The sequence below is a fragment of the Malaya genurostris genome, chromosome 1 (assembly GCF_030247185.1).
Source record: "Malaya genurostris strain Urasoe2022 chromosome 1, Malgen_1.1, whole genome shotgun sequence".
NCBI classification, from domain to species: Eukaryota; Metazoa; Arthropoda; class Insecta; order Diptera; family Culicidae; genus Malaya; species Malaya genurostris.
In genome coordinates this window covers 102,437,835-102,458,667 of record NC_080570.1, presented here as the reverse complement: position 1 = coordinate 102,458,667, position 20,833 = coordinate 102,437,835, and the positions used below count along the sequence as shown (strand labels likewise).

Below are 20,833 nucleotides of genomic sequence, written 5' to 3'. Positions count from 1 at the left end.
GAGAATAGGCAATCGGCTTCTAAGCAAGCGGCGCATTCTAAATAGCCGCCCAATGTTCATTCTTCCAACTTTAGCTAAGGAAAGAAAGCCTAATCGATAAGCTAGGCAACCATATCGAAGTGACGGAAGCAACTTTTTTATCGAAACCACGTGATTGCTACAGAATGCAGTGATATCTAAAATGCCAAATAACTTTTGACGTTAAACCAGGGTTTATTCTTCTTCTGGACACTGTTAACTGACAACTAAATAATCATCAAAATTTTAGATCAATAATCTAAATGAATCTAGTGAAAACGCAAAGTTTTATTTGCACTTGTTTGGTGCAAAGTTCACACTGCGCGCGGTCCACTAGACTGATTATTTTCACTTCCGATGTGCATATTTCAATAGTTTGATGATTCTTATAACCCTTTTGTAAACATTTATAACCCTTAAAAGGGCTGATTTGTAGAATTTCATTGGATATATTTTACTCCAATGTAAACAATTGGCAGCTGAATGCTGATTTAATTACCCTTGTTTGAAGCGAAACTTACACTGTGAACGGTACACATCTCGCCGTAATTTTCTCTCACAACAGCGCAAGCGAACGGCGCACAAATGCAATATGCAAAATGTCGATCTGCTAATACCAAAGGAAGGAAAATATCAGAAAAATTCATTATGAAAAATGTGTCACTCAGGTGTGGAGTGAAAAGTGTGTGAGGTAAGTTGGTGAGGAGGGGTCTTTTGCCGCTCCTAATCGGCATTTACTCTCAGTGACATCTATTGTAAAGTGGAAAAAGCAAAATTGTTCGGGGTTTATTTATTTATTTCGGGGTTTATTTATTTATTAGCTTCATCTGACTGTTGTCTACATGAAATGAAACTTATACACTAAAAACAGTTAATTGAATACGTAACATGACTCATGAAATAAACCGGGATGATGATTCTCCGAACTCGTAAAACTGATACTATTTCATTGCGCCAAAATAGAATTGTACGTATTTTATATTCATTGTAATTGTTCTTTTATTTATTTATTTTTTTCGGCAAAATGGTACGCAAAACCTAATTTTCTACTCGATGTTATCTTTTAACTTGTTTAGTAGAACCTTATTTTTACTATCAACAAATAAGGTTCACCCACAACTGAAAAAACAATGTAGATTCAAATCCGAAGTCTTTTGAATCGTTACTTCCGGAGTTTCTAGTAATGGAAACCGAATATCTGTATGGCAAAAGTGGGTTTAACTATACACTAACAAGTCCAACAAACGCAAATAAATTGCTGACAAATTCTAAAGATTTCGCTCACAAAAGATAAAATTCAATTTGTATAAGGTTGTGCGTGGCATTTCAGAGAAAATTGAGGGTAGTATCTACAGATTTTTGTGTACCCTGTAACTTTGGCTCCAGATAAAAAAATAAGGACTTCAAGCCCAGTCTTTAGAACCTAAGTTTGAGAGAATCGATTCAGTTATCTGTAGTCACTGTGTTAGTGTCTTTTCCGTGCACATGAGTTACTGCACAGATTCAGCTAGAGATGGAATTACTCTGCTCAGCTTTGAGATTTGTTGTTTTCTCTTTGTCACGTTAGGCTCTGTGAGAACTTGTATGCACACCTTCAAGAGAGGATTCAGTAGCTTACGCTTATGGCCAGAGATGTCAGGTTTACAGCTTATACTGAAGTCTTTTGTCATGAATACGACCTACTTTACTATGGGGCACCTTTTCAAAATTTACCCTCTGAGAGAGTGATAAGTTTTTGATCGTGAATATCTCCTGTTGTATCTAATGAATCAACGTAATTCCTGCGACATGCCATCGGAAATATAATCACAATTTTATGATAAAATTTTCAGTTATGTGACATAATCTCAAATAGTTCAAAATTAAACTTTACTTAAATGTTTGGTAAAAACGAGTGTCAAAGAGAATAATTCATAAGGCGCGTTTGCTTTCTCGTATTTTGAAAGCTCATAGCTCAGTGATCTGTAGAAGGATTTATATAATCTAACTACCAGTAGAATCAAAAATGTTCAACTTGAACGTGTATTGCAACAACATTGAAGTTTTTCAATAGTACACTATTGAAAAACCTGTTTGATTTAACCCATGACAGCACCAGCCAATCAGAAAGCGAGATGTCTGCATCTATACAAGAGCATCCATATAAAAGTTGAGTGGTTCATTTTTCCTACCATTTGCTGAGCATCTGTTCCCGAAACAAGACACACGAGAGCAACATCGAGGACCTGTCGTCTCACTGTTTCCCGTTCTGCGTACAAGAAAAGGAATTTTGGCTAAGGGCTCTCCGTGCACCGCTGCCAGTAGCAGGTATAACATGAAATGTGATGTGAGAAATAGCGTTTAAATAAATATTATGATTAAACATTAGTATGTAAAACAAGAGTAACTAAAACACCTAATATTAATAACGAATCGTATGAACAACAAAGATGAAAGGCCACAGGGTCAAAACACTTGTACTGTAAAATGTTGATGTAATACACAAAAATAAGATTAATAAACAGATATTTATGCAAAAAAAATGAGAAATAGCGTCATTTAAGTAAAAGCAGCTACTCTGAACGTACGAGACACCGTCAGCACGATGGCACCGAAAACCGGTAGAAAGGCAGCCAAAAAGTCCAGCAAGCAAGGCCCATTCAAAAAGCACTTTTGTCGTGAATACGACTTACTTTACTATGGGGTGCCTTTTCTAAATTAGCCATATGGAAGAATGGGCAGAACTTAATCGTGAATATCTCGACTTGTATTAATGGTAGAAACATAATTCTTTCACCATTTCATCAAAAATATGATCAGGAATTTAGGATAATATTTTGAACAGTGCGCGATAACCACAAAAAACTCAAAAATAATGTTTTCTTAAAATTTGAAAACAACGCGGAAAACTCTTTACTTTCGCTTGGGTTTTTCGCGTAAGGACGACGATTTTGAGGTAGTCAGGCACATATCTTCAACTGAATGCGTATAAAAGGGGGACCGTGGTCGAAAATCGATCATTTTTTTTCGTGCGTTCGGTGGAAGCAGACGTCGTGGAAGTGGAATCATCAACCAGCAGCGACGGAGAATGCACCTTCTGCGTGGTTAAAACCTCAAACGCTCAGGTCGCATCTCTCATTCGCTTACTGGCCATCGAGGCGAGAGGACTGGCATCGCGGGAGTTAAACTTTCAACCAGCAGCGCCGGAGAATGCACCTTCTGCGTGATTAAAACCTCAAACGCTCAGGTCGCATCTCTCATTCGCTTGCTGTCCATCAATGCGTGCTGGAACTGGATTCTGGAACTGTATTCCGGAACTGATTTGAGTTTCGAAATTGCAGTTCTAGAATTGAAACTGGATTCTGAGTCTGTTATTGGATCTAAATTTAGGTCTTGAACTCAGGGTCAGTTCTCTATTCCAGACTTCTATTCGGTTCTTTTTAAAACCATAATAATACTCCTAAAGAATTATGCATCGAAAGTCAACGGTATCCATCGGAATTCGTCACACTCCATCGGAACTCGTCACTCTCCATCACGAACGTTTTTATAAAAGGTTCTTTTCAGAGCCACCATTATTTTATTATAAAGAACTATACTGCTTATTTCATAATATTTAATTGCGTTTCAGAATGTTTAATGTAACTAATCTGTAATTTAGTCTAGGCGCATCGTTTAAAATTCTAGTAATGAAAGAGGGGGAAGATACACAATTCAAACAATCGATCAACTACCAATTCGAATTCGGAAGTATAAATAAAGCGTGTCATATTCGTATTCACGACATCCAGTTATGTCTCTGACATTACACACCCGTACTTTTTAGTTCTGAAGATAATCATAAAGAACTAGTTGAAGTTTAAATACACGAGAAGTTTAAATAATTTGCACCGTCACTAACACATTCAATTACGAACGGCAATGCGAAAGTGGAAGTGATGATGTTGAATACATCTTTATATTAGTATACAAATATGCCGTGCGAAACAGAGGTCTGTTCAAAAAGTACCCGGAATTCTCATTTTTTCTAAAAAAATATTTATTTATTCGTCTACATCTATATGGTCCCCTTCAAAGTAATCCCCCCTAGATAAAATAAACTTATGCCAGCGTTTTTTCCAGTCTTCGAAACACCCCTGATAGTCACTTTTTGTAATGCTCTGTAGCACTCTCAGCGATTCTGCCTTTATCTCTTCAATCGATGAAAAACGCTGTCCTTTCATGGGTCTCTTCAACTTTGGGAACAGGAAAAAATCACACGGAGCGATATCTGGTGAATAAGGAGGTTTAACAGCTCCTGAGCGATGGTAATGCGTTTGTTTTTTTGATCAAAATTCAGCAGTTTTGGAACGAATTTTGCTGCCACTCGTTTCATGCCTAAAACATTTGAAAAAATATGATGGCATGAGCCAACTGATATGCCAACTTCATCAGCAACTTCTCTTATAGTGATTCGGCGATCATCCATAATCATTTTTTCCACTTTTCCCACATTTTCATCGATTATTGACGTGCTGGGTCGACCGGAGCGTTCGTCGTCTTCAACGTCTTCGCGGCCATCTTGGAAACGCTTATACCACTCGTAAACACTTGTTTTTTCCAAAGCAGACTCACCGTAGGCTCTCTGTAACATTTCGCACACTTGGTTACACTTTATTTCATTTTTCACGCAAAATTTAATACAAATTCTTTGACTCTTCAATTCTTCCATTGTTTAAACTAACAAAAATCGCCGAGCTAAAAAAAACACGTCTACACCAGCCGCTACAAGACAGAATGTAAACAATGAATACAGCTGAAAATTTTACCATACATTAGGGACATATGTACCAACACAATACAAAAAATTTTGACCACCGGACTCTCCAGACGCGCGCAATTAAAAAATTCGGGGAACTTTTTGAACAGACCTCGTGCAGATCAATATGTATTTATGTCGCAAATTCTTTAGTATGGGGCGCTTTTTGATCGTGATATCTAACACATTCAATTACGACAGTAACGCTGTCTCGCAATACGAAAAAGAAAATTTTGATTTAGAAACATATTTTTACTAGTATACTTTATACAAATTGTTAGAACAAAGGTTTCCACTTAATTTGCGCATTTTACTTTCCAGGCGTATCAGAAAAGGACGGGGTTTTTAAACTCCTCGTCGTTACGGATGGCCAGCTGCAGATGGCGAGGGATGATTTTCGTTTTCTTGTTGTCACGGGCAGCGTTACCGGCCAATTCCAACACTTCGGCAGCCAAGTACTCCATCACTGCCGCCAAATAGGCTGGTGCACTGGCACCGACACGCTCGGCGAGGTTTCCCTTCCGGAACAGACGATGGATTCTGCCAACTGGGAACTGCAGACCAGCACGGTTTGAGCGGGACTTTGCCTTGCCCTCAACTGTTCCTCCTGTGTGCGTGTTTCTGCGTAAAAATTCCACAAGATGCTGTTAACAGCTCGACAACCAATTCAGTACTACTGGCTGCTGCTCTACTAACTCTCTCTTTTATATCGTCTCACTGTTTCCCGTTCTGCGAACAGGAAAGGTATTTTAACAAAGGGGACGTCCGGACACCGTTGCCAGTAGAAGGTATAAAATAAAATGTGATGTGAGAAATAGCGTCATCTATCTATCTTCTATCTATCTATCTATCTATATATATAAAAATGCAGAGATCATTCTTTGTAATCGCATCACGTAAAAACGGATGGACGGATTGAGATGCTTTTTTTTTGTTTGATCAGTTTTTACCCCCACCGGGTTCGTACATCAAAAAAATTAGGAAAACTTACCGGAAAAGTGGGAAAACCCAATAAAGTTGTTTTGTATGGACAATGGAATTTTCCACTGAAAAAGTCGCCAATGATTGCTAGATCATCGATAGTTGTTTGGCGCATAACGAGTTGCATAAGTGTTTGGCCGTCGAAGAAAGGAATACTAGATCATTGAAAGAATCTTTTGGCGCGCAACGAGTTTTTTTGTGTGAAATTTGCACATGCATATTTGATTCATGTGGTTCCGAGCCACGTGCTCAATTGGGTATCAACATTATTGCTTACCAAATGATTTAATAATGGAACACATATGAGTGTTCTAGCTATACCGTAAACAGATTCAAAACTTCTGATATTGTTTACCAGAAGAAGCGTTGTGTGCAATGTAATCAGTTAGATGATTAATGTTGGCCATTGTAGGCGTGAGTTGAATAAATCACATTATAGAACGTATTTTGGACGAATCAATGATATGATTCGACTGTTTAAATAATGAGATCAAAAAAAGAGGTTTGTCTTGCATTTAGCTTGCTGAAGTTCGTTCGCGTCGGATAAATTCTGGTGGATTGAAAACCATTAGTTGTGAGATTTTATGCAATTTTATCGAACGATAAGCTGAATACTGATACAATCACTCCACATGTTCACTCCGCTATAACAGAAGAATTGCACATTATTTTCATATAAAACTTTCTGATATAGATTCTCAGTACCGAACTCCACCATTCGTTAATCGTAGGTAGGGTACTAAACAAAATGATGTGGTGTCGACTAATGAGACGACTATTGATAAAACTATTAAACGAATTCAGTGTCCATGTAAAAGTTAATGGAAACAATATTTAAAGGAATGTTAACTTGAACTTTCGTATGTCCAACAATTACTCATTTTATCTTCATCATCTTTACACACTTTTAAAAAATCACCTATTTTTTCTTTGTATTTGCTGATAGTAAAACATTTCTAGAATATTCTATGAAATTTTCAAGCCTATCGGAACAAATCTCAGTATGTTATGGGCCTTCATCTTTGTTCATCTTATACTGCGAAGAAGTAAAAGCTCGGCACACAGGCTTAAGATTTCTGCTTCGATTTACTTAAAAACTTGACAAAATATTGAATATGAAATGTTTCATTATAACAAATTAAAAAGAAAAAAATATGATTTTTAGAACATGTCAGTCCCTTGAGTAATAAATTGTTTATAAAGTTTATAGACAAAAAACTTTGAAAGCGTTTTCCTCTAAAACAGGTTTGGAAAGTCCGTGTCCGTCGTCATTCAAAAACTACTGCACCAATGTTTTTCAAATTTTGCACGCACTTTCTACATATAAAAAACCAGACCCCAACGTTTTGCTTTTCGTTGTTTGGTACTTTGGGGAGGTTTTATAACTACAAAACGGTGGATTTTTTCGTGAAAAAGTCGTAGTTTTCACTTTGAACAAACATCAAAAATTCAAAAAATTTTAAAAAAAACAAACAGAAACGTTGGGGTCTAGAAAAACTTCTACTCTAACTACGCTGCTTTGATTTGTTCACTTCTGATTAGTCTGCGCTGAAATACAGTGAACACCGCAAAACATGATTTTAGGAAGCGTCCTAAAAATACCTCTTCACCGACTTATTTCTCAATATTTTTCCACGAAAAAATTACAAAATGTTGTTTGAATGATGCTTTTCATCATGCAAAACATTTAAATTTTTTTTTGTTGAACGATAATTCTGAAAAAAAAAAACGCAAAAATGATGATAATTTTCATCATTTAGACCCTACAATCCCCCCCCCCCCCCTTAAGTAAGGAGAAGGTTTTTCGCATCTAAACTTTTACCTTCTACCAGAGGAGTCGAACTTAGCGATGCGAAACATTCGAGTCTCTTTTAACATATTTGGAATTTTTTTTAAGAATTCATCGCTGCCAAGTAATCAGTAAAGTAATGGAAAGATATATTAACAGCATAAGAGGTTTTACAATTCTACTGTCCGAGAACATAAATTCAAAAAAAATTAGAGGGTTGTATGCAAGACACGACCGATTACGATTACATTAAAAATGTAATAATTCTAAGATACCCATAATCAATACAAAAATAAAGATGATGGTGGATTCGTTAAACAGTGAAGAATTACAAACTTACTCTGCTTTTAGTGTTTACATTTTTAGCGAATGATCAAAACGACAATTAGATTCTTTCAAAACAATTGATTCTACTCTATTTTATGCCTTCAACAAATTTTTACATTAGAAAATTTTTGGAAAATATCCCTTAAATGACACTACACTTAGTCTGGATCCCTTCTCAAGATTCTGGGAAGCAAGGTTAGACCAAAATATTATGCTTTATACTTCGATTATTGTTTGGCTTAATAATAGGGTCTGAGGGATTATGCTGAGAGATAATTCTTTGTATTTAGCCACATTTAATGAAAAAGAATTATCTATGATTATCATCATAACACAACTTTATACTGAATTTCTTTGCGCGCCACCGTTCGTATGTAAATGGAGATTTCAATATGCAAACTACCCGTTGACAAATTAAAAGATTTTTAAACTTTTTCGAATCAAGTTAAATGAGGAAAATTTATCAATAAATCGCAGAGATACAAGCGCTTCAAATTAGGTTCGAATAATCAATCGCCGATAATTCTAAGTTGGCCTGCTAGTTACCGGAGAATCAAGCTAAGCCATGGGTGAACTAAAGCAGAAATGTATTCGTGCATATATTTATAGATCGCGAAAACATAGGTCAATTCCATCCAATGCAATTGAAATACTTAAATGACGTTACCGCATAAGTTTAAGTTAAATGATTTTGAATCGATTGGTAGTTAAATTATATAAATTCATCAACAAATGACTGAGTTCTAAGGCCTCAAAACTATGACAGAAAAAGGTTACGCGGTTATTTTTGTAAATTTTTTAAATTGACACCTGCCTCGTACAGTGAAGATTTAGCAAAAGCGACAATCCAACGAGCGAACGCATATACAATCTAGTCATCACCTCACTGGACGAGCTACTTGTTTCATTCACAGCCAAGCATGAACTGAAATCAAGAAATGATTTGCAGCATATATTTATAGATTCCTCTTCGAACTACGCAGAATGATGCGGTGTTTTTATGCATGACGCAAAGCCTCCTATGCCGAACAAGAAAATGACGTCAATTTCCTCAGCTGGGATTGGTGGATGAAAACATAGGTCAATTCTAACCATTTTTTCAATAGTATGCTATTGAAATACTGAAACAACGTAGTCATACATGTTTAAGTTAAAAGTTTCCGAATCGATTGGTTGTTAAATTATGTCAATCCATCAACAAACGAATGAGTTATTAACGTTCAAAATATGACGCAAAAAGGTTACGCGGTTATTTTTGAAACTTTTAATTGACCCCTGGCCCCGTATAGTGAAGAGTAGGACATTTTTATTGCCAAAGATTTACTAAAAACATGGGCTGTTTCAAAAGAACCGGTAATAACGCTCATTCTGTTCTTCAATACTGAATGATATATAGGATACTCAAGCGAAAACGGTGTTGCGCTGATAGCAGGAAATTTCACCAACACATAATGCAAAAGCGACAATCCAGCGAGTGAACGCATATACAATCCAGTCATCAGCTCACTGGACGAGCTACTTGTTTCATACACAGTCAAGCATCGACTAGACAAAGAAATATTTTGCAGCATATATTTATAGATTTCTCTTCAAACTACGCATAACGATGCGGTGTTTTTTGTGCATGACGCAAAGCCTCCTATGCCGAACAAGAAAATGACGTCAATTTCCTCAGCTGGGATTGGTGGATGAAAACATAGGTCGATTCCAACCATTTTTTCAATAGTATGCTATTGAAATACTGAAACGACGTCATCATACATGTTTAAGTTAAAAGTTCCCGAATCGATTGGTTGTTAAATTATAACAATCCATCAACAAATGACCGAGTTATTAACGTTCAAAATTATGACACAAAAAGGTTACGTGACTATTTTTGAAACTTTTAATTGACACCCGGCCCCATATAGTGAAGAGTAAGGCATTTTTAATGCCAAAAAAAATCGGGCGAGACGAAGTTCGACGGGTCAGCTAGTTTAAGTTGATAATAATAAGCGTCATTTAAGTTGATAATAATAAAGCAGCTACTCTGAACGTACGAGACACCGTCAGCTAGATGGCACCGAAAACCGGTAGAAAGGCAGATTTGTACCGTCACTAACACATTCAATTACGAACGCAATGCGAAAGCGAAAGTGATGATGTTGAACACTTCTTTATACTAGTATGGGGTCGTGTGAAAATATGCCATGAGATACAGGGTTGCCATATATACAGGTTAATCTGTATTATTATTATTATTATTATTATTATTATTATTATCATTATTATTATTATTATTATTATTATTATTATTATTATTATTATTATTATTATTATTATTATTATTATTATTATTATTATTATTATTATTATTATTATTATCATTATTATTATTATTATCATTATTATTATTATCATTATTATTATTATTATCATTATTATTACTATCATTATTATTATTATTAAAATTCGCATACCGAAGATCGTCGATACATTTCAGACCAGGCCATTGCAATTGTCTCGTACTGAAATTTCGAGAAGAATCAGATATCTTCGAACTTCATAGCTTCAATAAAAATAAACTACAAATTTGTCGTACCTAGCCTCCTATATTGGCAAATTAAAAAGGAATTGTTTCAAGTTTGGAATATATAGTTGTAGAATAGTAGCTGTTTGATGTAACTAATCTGTACTTTAATGTAGGTGCATCGCTTCAAACTCTATTAGTGACTGTGTAAAAGGGGAAAGATTGCACAATTCATACAACCAATCAACTAACTGATGTTCGGAAAAGTGATGGGAGCGTGCCAGTTTTTTCGTATTCACGACATCCAGTTATGTCTCTGACATTACCCACCCGCCTTTTTTTACGCGGTTTTTACACGGCTCTTTTACGTGGATTTCCAAAGTTAAGCGGATTTATACGCAAATTTGCAAAGTTATCCGGTTTTCTTGTTTTGTCTTAGAAAATGCATGGTGTTATCTCGGAAATTTTTAAATCAACTCTGACACTTACAAAATATTCGACTATTTTCAGAAATATATTTTTTTGGAATTACATCAGATCTCGACATTTCATGCAATTCTAAGACAAAGTGAATTTTTTTAACACTTTTGCGGTTTTTTTTCAACGCGAATTTTAATAGTTACGCAGTCCCAAATTCTCAGTCGATTTTTTCGAGATTACACCAGAGACCAGTCTGGACGCGCGTAAACAAGCTTATGCTTGCACGCGTAACTTAAGCAAGTGGTTGCGATTTTGTTTACTTTTTGACAATAAACAATATTAGAAAAAATCTAAGTGGAACTCGATGCAATTTTTTTGACCTTTTCAAAGTTAGTTTTAAATAACGAAAATCCGAAAAATTTTCAAAAGTTAAACACATATTTTAAAAATTGAAAAATGTGTTAAATACCTAAATAATTAAGAACAAAATGAATTTGAATTTGCATATTTAAATTAAACTTAAATTGAATTTAACGCTTATGATACGAATTTAGGGCAACCCTAAAACAATACATCATAGATCATTTGATATTGAATTATATACCCTGTATATTATATACCACAAACTGTTATCATACGAACTGTACTAAAAACTACAGTCTTACTCTACACTAACACAAACGAATGCAACTCCAATAAAAAGGACAGACAGCACGTGAATAAAGTCAGTATTTTATAACTATCTAAGCACAACGAGTAACCTCTTTCGGTTGAGATCCGAAATCCAACCTAACTGAAAATATACAGTCCACACTCCACGTCGAAGGTCGGTTCGCGAATTCGATAAGTTTTCGGGATCGGTTAAAAGTTACTAAATTTTACATGGTCCTTCGAGCCGGATACCATAGGACTAGCGCTGGAGATTCTAATCGCCGCGAAACGTGATCAAAGAGAGTTTTTCAATTCGATCACGTGTTTTGTAGCCGTCGTGATGAGTAATCTACCCAATTGGTCGTGATAAGTGTAATATCACATCTCGGAGTACACGCAAACCCTTCAGTCGCTTAATCATTAAAAGGCGCATAGTGTAAAAATCAGCGTGTTGGTCATAAGACACCGTATAGTTATAAAAGCGTACAGTGCCCGATTCGTTCTCGTTTGTGCTTTCAGTTGACCGTGAACAAAGCCATTGTTGGTCAGTTATTGTTACTTGTGATCGAAACTGTCATTGTTCTTCCGAAGGGAAAGAAAGATGAAGAATGTGTGACGAGTCAAATTGTTCATCTTACGCTATGATTGCTGATCATCAAGATCGGAATTAATTTACGCTGTGTGGACAGCAAACTGATCATCACCTTCGCGCGTTCCAGTTCAGACGCCCGGTGGCTGTAAGGACAGTCATCACCGGCTACCCAGAGGATCGCTAGAGGTAACCAGAGTGCGTAAGAAAATACTGCCTATTTATTCCTTGCACACGACAGTGCGCGTCAGTTCGGTAGTGCCATTCCGCGAATTGGCCCGTGAAGGAGCTACTTGTCGGAAAATTCGAAGCACCGTTATCGTGTCGGTTGAGTCAATCCGCGAGTTGACCCGGGAAGGAAAATCGTACGTTTCGTACCGGTTCGCGAAGTGTCACGTAAATCGCGAAAATGTTGAAGGACGAGTTAGTGAGCAGTGAGCAGGAGGTCGAGTTTTTGAAAAAGCATAATGAACATTTACTAGAAGTGCTAGCGCAGTTAATGCAAGGAGCAAAGGATGCGAAAAATGGGAAAAATACGGAGCTGATAGAAACGTGGTCGGAGAGGTTAGAAGAGTATCGGCGTATAGTGTGTGTTTTAGAAGCTGTACATGGTGGATGTTTTAAAGATGAACGTGCAGATTTCGAGAATAAATATTGCGCACTTCGAGCATTTTACGCGAAGCAAATGAAAGAAAGCCAACACAATAGTACTCCTATAGTGCAAGCGCGACACACTAGTCATATTCGTTACCCTGAATTAAGCTTACCTCGATTTTCAGGAAAAGTTGAGGATTGGTGCGTGTTTAGAGATGCTTTTGAATCTGCTATCGGAAATCGTGAAGAAATGTCTAACATTGATAAATTTCAATATTTAAGAGGACTTGTTCATGGCGAAGCAGCGAGAATTATCGAGTCTATTTCGGTTTGTGATGAAGGGTATAACGATGCATGGCGGGCATTAAAATTGAGATATGAAAACAAACGTCAGTTAATTCGGTGTCATATTAAGGCTTTGTATGATATTCCCGCTATGAAGAAGGAAAGTGCGGATGAGCTATTGGTACTTGTGGATAAATTTGAGCAGCACATTTCAGTTTTGAGACGCTTGGGTGAAACTACGGATGCTTGGAGTTCGCTATTAATCTACCAATTGTCTATTCGTTTGGATTCACGCACGCTGCGGGAATGGGAAAGCTATTGCGCTCGTCTCGATTCAGATAATGTTGCTGCCATTCTCGGAGGAACTGCTGATCCACTGTTCGATGATTGCGATGATGAGATACCTCAGTACGTTTCGATGGTGAATTTTTTGCAGAACTATGCTAGAGTTCTTCAGTCTGTTGGACCCATCACCGTCACTGGTCGAGATCGTGACATGAAGTTGAGACAACCAGTGAAGTTCGGTGCTCATATTAGTTATTCATCAGGTAAACAAAATCACCAGAGCACACGAAAATGCGAAAAATGTAACCAGGATCATCTTCTCTATCAGTGTCCGGAATTTCAAAAGATGCCAGATCAACAGAGATTGGAGTTTGTAAGGTCCAAGAAACTTTGCCTCAATTGTCTTCGTAATGTCGATCACTTTGCTAAAACTTGCCCGTGGAAAACTTGCAACCGATGTCCTCGGAAACACCACACCCTTCTCCACGGAGCACAATTTACACAGCAGACCCACTCTGCTACCCAGCAAAATGAACCAGCATCACTCGTCGCTCATCAATCTACTGTAATAAACGCGTCGCAACGCTTACCTGCTGCTTTACAACAACCATTGTCAGCTCAATCGCAATCATTTCAACCGCCAATAACAATGAAAACCTCTCTCTCTACACAAACAGTCGGGGTCCCAGAACATTTTCAATACGCCACGGTGGCTTGTGACAAGAATGATCAATCGAACACAATAATTCTTCCCACCGCTTTAGTACAGATCGAAGACTTTCATGGACGCAAGGTTGTCGCTCGATGCTTGTTGGACTCGGGATCACAGAGTCACTTTATAACTACCTCGCTTTGTAAAAAAATAAATCTGCCTTGCTCAAGAATATCATCCCCTATTCTGGTTTGTGGTATCGGTCAAATCTCCACGAAACCTACACACTACACTACCGCAAAGATATCATCCAGAGTATCTCCATATATTGTGGAACCACGTTTATTGATCTTGCCGCACTTAGCTATTACCCTTCCGGCATCTACAATAAATATTCGAGACTGGAATGTTCCTGAACAAGTACAGTTGGCTGATCCCACATTCCACGTGTCACATCAAATTGATCTCATTCTAGGAGCTGAATATTTCTTCAATACATTGCGGTATGGACGCATTCAATTAGGTGAGTACCTTCCGGTACTACAAAATTCTGCACTCGGGTGGATTGTCTCCGGAGCTTGTGTTATTCAAGATCACGATCCCACCGACCCACGGTCCTGTTTTTCAAGCAACACCATACGTCTAGAAGAACTAGTACAAAGGTTTTGGGAGCTAGAAACGGTTAGAGACTCAAAGTGTTGGTCCACGATCGATCGGATTTGTGAAGAACATTTTACGGTTAATACTTCACGTACCACAGAAGGGCGTTATGTGGTAAAATTGCCAAAACGTGAAGAGTTGATTCCACTGATTGATCCTCAAAAAAAGGCCATGTATAAGAACTTCATCGATCAATACATTTCTCTAGGTCATATGCGCGAGGTCACTATAACGGGTGATTTTTTAAGAGCTTGAGAACTTTTTTAAACAATAAAACGCATAAAATTTGCAAAATCTCATCGGTTCTTTATTTTAAACGTTAGATTGGTACATGACATTTACTTTTTGAAGATAATTTCATTTAAATGTTGACCGCGGCTGCGTCTTAGGTGGTCCATTCGGAAAGTCCGCTTTTTTATCGACAAATTTTGTTCAGCGATGAGGCTCATTTCTGGTTGAATGGCTACGTAAATAAGCAAAATTGCCGCATTTGGAGTGAAGAGCAACCAGAAGCCGTTCAAGAACTGCCCATGCATCCCGAAAAATGCACTGTTTGGTGTGGTTTGTACACTGGTGGAATCATTGGACCGTATTTTTTCAAAGATGCTGTTGGACGCAACGTTACAGTGAATGGCGATCGCTATCGTTCGATGCTAACAAACTTTTTGTTGCCAAAAATGGAAGAACTGAACTTGGTTGACATGTGGTTTCAACAAGATGGCGCTACATGCCACACAGCTCGCGATTCTATGGCCATTTTGAGGGAAAACTTCGGAGAACAATTCATCTCAAGAAATGGACCGGTAAGTTGGCCACCAAGATCATGCGATTTGACGCCTTTAGACTATTTTTTGTGGGGCTACGTCAAGTCTAAAGTCTACAGAAATAAGCCAGTAACTATTCCAGCTTTGGAAGACAACATTTCCGAAGAAATTCGGGCTATTCCGGCCGAAATGCTCGAAAAAGTTGCCCAAAATTGGACTTTCCGAATGGACCACCTAAGACGCAGCCGCGGTCAACATTTAAATGAAATTATCTTCAAAAAGTAAATGTCATGTACCAATCTAACGTTTAAAATAAAGAACCGATGAGATTTTGCAAATTTTATGCGTTTTATTGTTTAAAAAAGTTCTCAAGCTCTTAAAAAATCACCCTGTAGAAGAGCTTAACGATCGGCCGCAGTTTATCCTCCCGCATCACGGAGTGTTGAAGCTTGATAGCAATACCACAAAACTCAGAACAGTATTTGATGTGTCGTGTAAATCCCGCGCTGGATTGTCACTGAACGATATCTTGTTACCAGGACCTACAATTCAGGATACGCTTGTTTCACACGTACTACGGTTTCGGACCTATAAATTTGTTGTATCCGCAGATATCGAGAAGATGTTCAGGCAAGTGTTAGTGCACCCATCTGATCAACCGTTACAACGCATTTTTTGGCGAGACGATCCTCAACAACATTTGAAAATGTACCAGTTACAAACCGTTACGTATGGACTTAACAATTCCCCATTTCTAGCCACACGTGTGCTGTTACAATTGGCCAAGGACGAGGAATCTAATTTTCCCCAGGCAGCTCACATAGCTAAGACAGACTTTTACGTCGATAATCTTCTCACCGGCTCGAACGATATTTTGGAACTTCAAAAAATATGTCAGCAGATGATTGGTTTGCTCAACGCGGGTGGTTTTCCACTTCGACAGTGGTCATCTAATAGTCAATCAGTTTTGGACGTCATCCCAGAAAACCTTCGTGAAACACGTACGTTATTAGAATTGGATCGAGATTCATCTATCACTGCTCTCGGGTTACGCTGGGAACCAGCCGCAGATACGCTTTCATTCAAGTCACCGAAATGGAAACCAAACCAACCACTAACAAAACGGACAGTGTTATCGCAGATGAGCAGTCTCTTTGACCCCCTCGGTCTGGTTGGCCCAACAGTAGTTCGTGCAAAAATCGTTATGCAGACATTGTGGAAACATCATTTAGATTGGGACACACCGTTACCAGCTAAGTACCAAGAGGAATGGAGTAAATACCAACAAGAGATACCGTGCTTAGGTCGTCTTCGAGTACCACGAACTGTAATATTACATCCACATTGTCAACTCCAGATTCATGGATTTTGTGACGCCTCTGAACAGGCACACGGTGCGTGCATTTACATGAGGTCAGTTGATACTTTCGGGCAGTGTTCTGTACAACTATTAACAGCAAAATCTCGTGTAGCTCCAGTTGACAGCAAGTCGATCCCACGATTAGAACTTTCTGCAGCGCTTCTTCTATCGCATCTCCTCGTTCAAGTCACCTCTAGCACAGACTAACAGACATGACAGTATGAGTAAATTCTTATAAAAATAATTTTTCGTGATGCACTAGTTCCACCTATATTGTACTGCGCGAACTATTTACTATCTGTACACCCCTTGTGTTATGTACAAGTTTTTTTACTAGTTGGTTTCCCCTCGTTTGTCAACACCGATCAGCTGCTTGCAGGGATGCCTGATTTCATCCTAATATTTGAAAATGAATAGTCGCAATAAATTATTGGATTATGTTGATAATATATTCAACTTTTTCGCGATGTTGGAAGGTAACCATTTATTTGACTCAGCGTTGTTCATCTAGACTATTTTTTATTGTGTTGGTAGTTTTCACCCGAAATTAAGTGGCGGCAGACCAGAAGCAAGTAAATATTGTAACAAAACGGGTTCGATTTTGTATTGCGTTGGAGGATGAGAAGTAGGCACAATTATGTATATAGTTTTGGCAATATGTATTAAATCTGTATCCTGTATGAAATTCGCATGGACGTATACAAAACAATACATTACAGGTAATTTTGTATAATTGGCAACTCTGTTGTTAAATGAAAAAAATAAACACAGTCTAGATGACAGACAGGATGTTTTTAATAGGGTAACGTGGCGCCATCATGACACATGTGAGCACTGTCCCAAATAAAGGAATATTCGAAATGACCGTTAAAATGATTGAAGAATCTAATTTGAGTGTCCTGTCTGTTAGTCTGTGCCTCTAGTACAAAAATCTCCGCACCAACCTATTTGTGGACAGATTCCACTGTCGTTTTAAGTTGGATTTCAGCAACACCCTCAACTTGGAAAACCTTTGTGGCCAACAGAGTCGCTGAGATTCAAGAACACACTGCACTTGCTATTTGGAACCACGTACCGTCCGAGGACAACCCTGCTGATTTATTATCCAGAGGCATGAACCTGCAAAATCTTATCAATAACTCCCTGTGGTGGCATGGACCAGCATGGTTGAACAACGTGAATAATTATTGGCCAGAGAATCCTATTTCTAGAAAACAATATACTGATGTCCCAGAGCATCGAAAGCTCGTGTCATTGGCAGTTACTACGCATCCAGAAGATATAATCAATCGTTACTCGACTCTTAATCGTTTGGTCCGTATCTGCGCGTTGTGGCACCGTTTTCGTGATAATACGCGACGGAATGTAAATGATCGCGCTACCGGTTCGATAACCTCCGCGGAATACGATCGCGCGCTTATCGGTCTCGTTCGTCGTGTGCAAGAAGAACACTTCTTTGAAGAATTCAGGCAGCTTGAACGGAAACAAAAATTGCACCCAAAATCGAAACTGAGGTTCCTGAATCCGCAACTCGTCGATGGCTTTATCCGAGTTGGCGGCCGGTTGACTCATTCTGCTCTTACAGTGGACGAGAAGCACCCTTTCGTTCTTCCAGCAAACCATCATCTCACCACTCTCATCGCCAGACATAATCATGAGCAAACTATGCATGGTGGCCCCAATCTGCTGCTATCAACGATCCGCCAAAGGTTTTGGCCTCTTAGGGGACGAGAGCTGGCCCGCTCAATCGTACACCGCTGTGTTACTTGCGTCCGTGCTCGCCCTCGATCAATGGAACAGTTAATGGGCGATCTGCCTCCAGTACGAGTTAACAAAGCCTTTCCTTTCGAGAATGTAGGCGTCGACTTCGCAGGACCTGTTTTCCTGAAACCACCGAGTAGGAAGGCAGCCCCCTTAAAGGCGTACGTAGCGGTATATGTATGCCTTGCTGTGAAAGCAGTCCATTTAGACCTCGTTCCAGACATGACGACAAATGGATTCATAGCCAGTTTGCATCGTTTCACTGGTAGGCGTGGAAAGCCTAGCATCATATACTGTGACAACGGTCGCAATTTCGTTGGTGCTCATAGAGAACTGAACGAGTTACGTAATCTGTTCCTGACACAACGCCATAAGGATGCCGTTGCTAACGAAACCACCTCGAACGGTATTCTCTTCCGTTTCATCGCGCCGCGCTCTCCATCGTTGGGTGGAATATGGGAAGCAGCAGTTAAATCCATGAAACTTCATCTCTGTCGTATCATGGGAAATGCCATGCTAACTGAAACTGAATTCACAACTGCGCTTATTCAAGTGGAATCTATTCTTAACTCTCGTCTAATCACTCCCATGTCAGAGGACCCACAGGATTTACAACCGCTGACGCCAGGACATTTCCTGGTCGGTAAGCCACTAAATGCTATACCCGAACCAGACCTCAGTGAGATTACCGAAAGTCGTCTTTCTCGCTGGCAACGTGTCCAAAGTCTCATTCAGCACTTTTGGCAACGCTGGCACCACGAATATCTCAACACGCTGCAAAATCGGTATCGATGGACAGAAAAAACATCCAATTTGGTGCAGAATGCTATTGTTCTACTACGAGAGGAGAACCTTCCCCCACAGAAATGGGCAATCGGCAGAGTCGTTGACGTTCAACCCGGCGTTGACGGACTAGTTCGGTTGGTATCAGTGAGGACCAGTAGCGGAATCACACAGAGAGCAGTAAACAAATTGTGTCTACTACCAGTTGAAGTAGATTCCAGTCTTTTAATCCAGTAAACTTATAGTGATACGGTTCGTCCGCAGAAGAAAAACAATTCATTTTGGCGGCCGGGATGTTAAATACCTAAATAATTGAGAACAAAATGAATTCGAATTTGCATATTTAAATTAAACTTAAATTGAATTTAACGCTTATGATACGAATTTAGGGCAACCCTAAAACAATACATCATAGATCATTTGATATTGAATTATATACCCTGTATATTATATACCACAAACTGTTATCATACGAACTGTACTAAAAACTACAGTCTTACTCTACACTAACACAAACGAATGCAACTCCAATAAAAAGGACAGACAGCACGTGAATAAAGTCAGTATTTTATAACTATCTAAGCACAACGAGTAACCTCTTTCGGTTGAGATCCGAAATCCAACCTAACTGAAAATATACAGTCCACACTCCACGTCGAAGGTCGGTTCGCGAATTCGATAAGTTTTCGGGATCGGTTAAAAGTTACTAAATTTTACAAAATGTTTTCGAAACAAAATATGTTAAAGTATTGTAAAAGTACAAACCTTTACTAGAGGATTCCATGTTTAAATGTGTAAATAAATTGAGTTATCACGAAGCAACACGATTTTTCAGACGAGATGTTGATCGTGCGACGCTCACTGCAAAAGTGAGTTACAGAAATAGCAGACACTCTCCGTTTCTTAACCATTCATGGCTTCAGCATGGCCATAGTGAAAATGAGTCACACGAATAGTACTCAAGATATTCTCATTGGAAAATAAATTGGATTAGGAATATATTTTCCAATAAGTATTGTAAAAGTTTGCTGCATTAAATTGCATATTTCGCTGCGGCACTAGGTTTCCTTAGGAGAAAAAGGTAAAATGATGTATAACTTTTCCAGAAAAGAATAAACCTATGCATTATCTTCTACAAAATTATGGGATTTTAGATTTTCTACAATTATTTCAAACAAAGTATGCATAAAAATAACTCGGAATAAGTTATGATTAGAAAACTAGTTTTTTTTAAAGCAACTATTGCATTAAAAGAACGGTTTGGCAGCTATTGATTTATGTCCACGTTTTCATTGATTCGAACCACTGTGCGATGGACGCGAGCGTGAATAGCGAATAACTGCACCCCGTTTATTCGCAATTAAAGCGCCTCTCGGACAGCAATGAAAACGCCTTCGGATAGCAATGAAAGCGCCTCTCTTCCAGGGAAGAAAATAACAACGAGACCCAGCAAAAAAATAAACACTTTATATTGTATGACTGGCCGCGGTAAACTTAAGTGCAAAGAAGCCGAATAAAAAAACTATACGAAAAAATACTAGATGATATTGTTTACGGTCATTTGTTGACATACAGTCGTACTTCTGAAATATTGCATATTTAAAATAAAGTGTAAATTCATTTTTTCT

The 20,833-nt window shown here is 38.3% G+C and overlaps 1 protein-coding gene across 1 annotated transcript; it reads left to right on the top strand.

Moving 5' to 3' along the window:
- Positions 1-18,326: 18,326 nt before the first annotated feature.
- Positions 18,327-19,442, top strand: LOC131427302 (uncharacterized). Its single transcript, XM_058590369.1, has one exon. It carries the CDS (start codon positions 18,327-18,329, stop codon positions 19,440-19,442), a length of 1,116 nt encoding a protein of 371 aa, XP_058446352.1.
- Positions 19,443-20,833: the final 1,391 nt, after the last annotated feature.

Excerpts from the sequence above, each read along its gene's own strand:
- LOC131427302 (XM_058590369.1), top strand. The coding sequence starts at position 18,327 with ATGCATGGTGGCCCCAATCTGCTGCTATCAACGATCCGCCAAAGGTTT.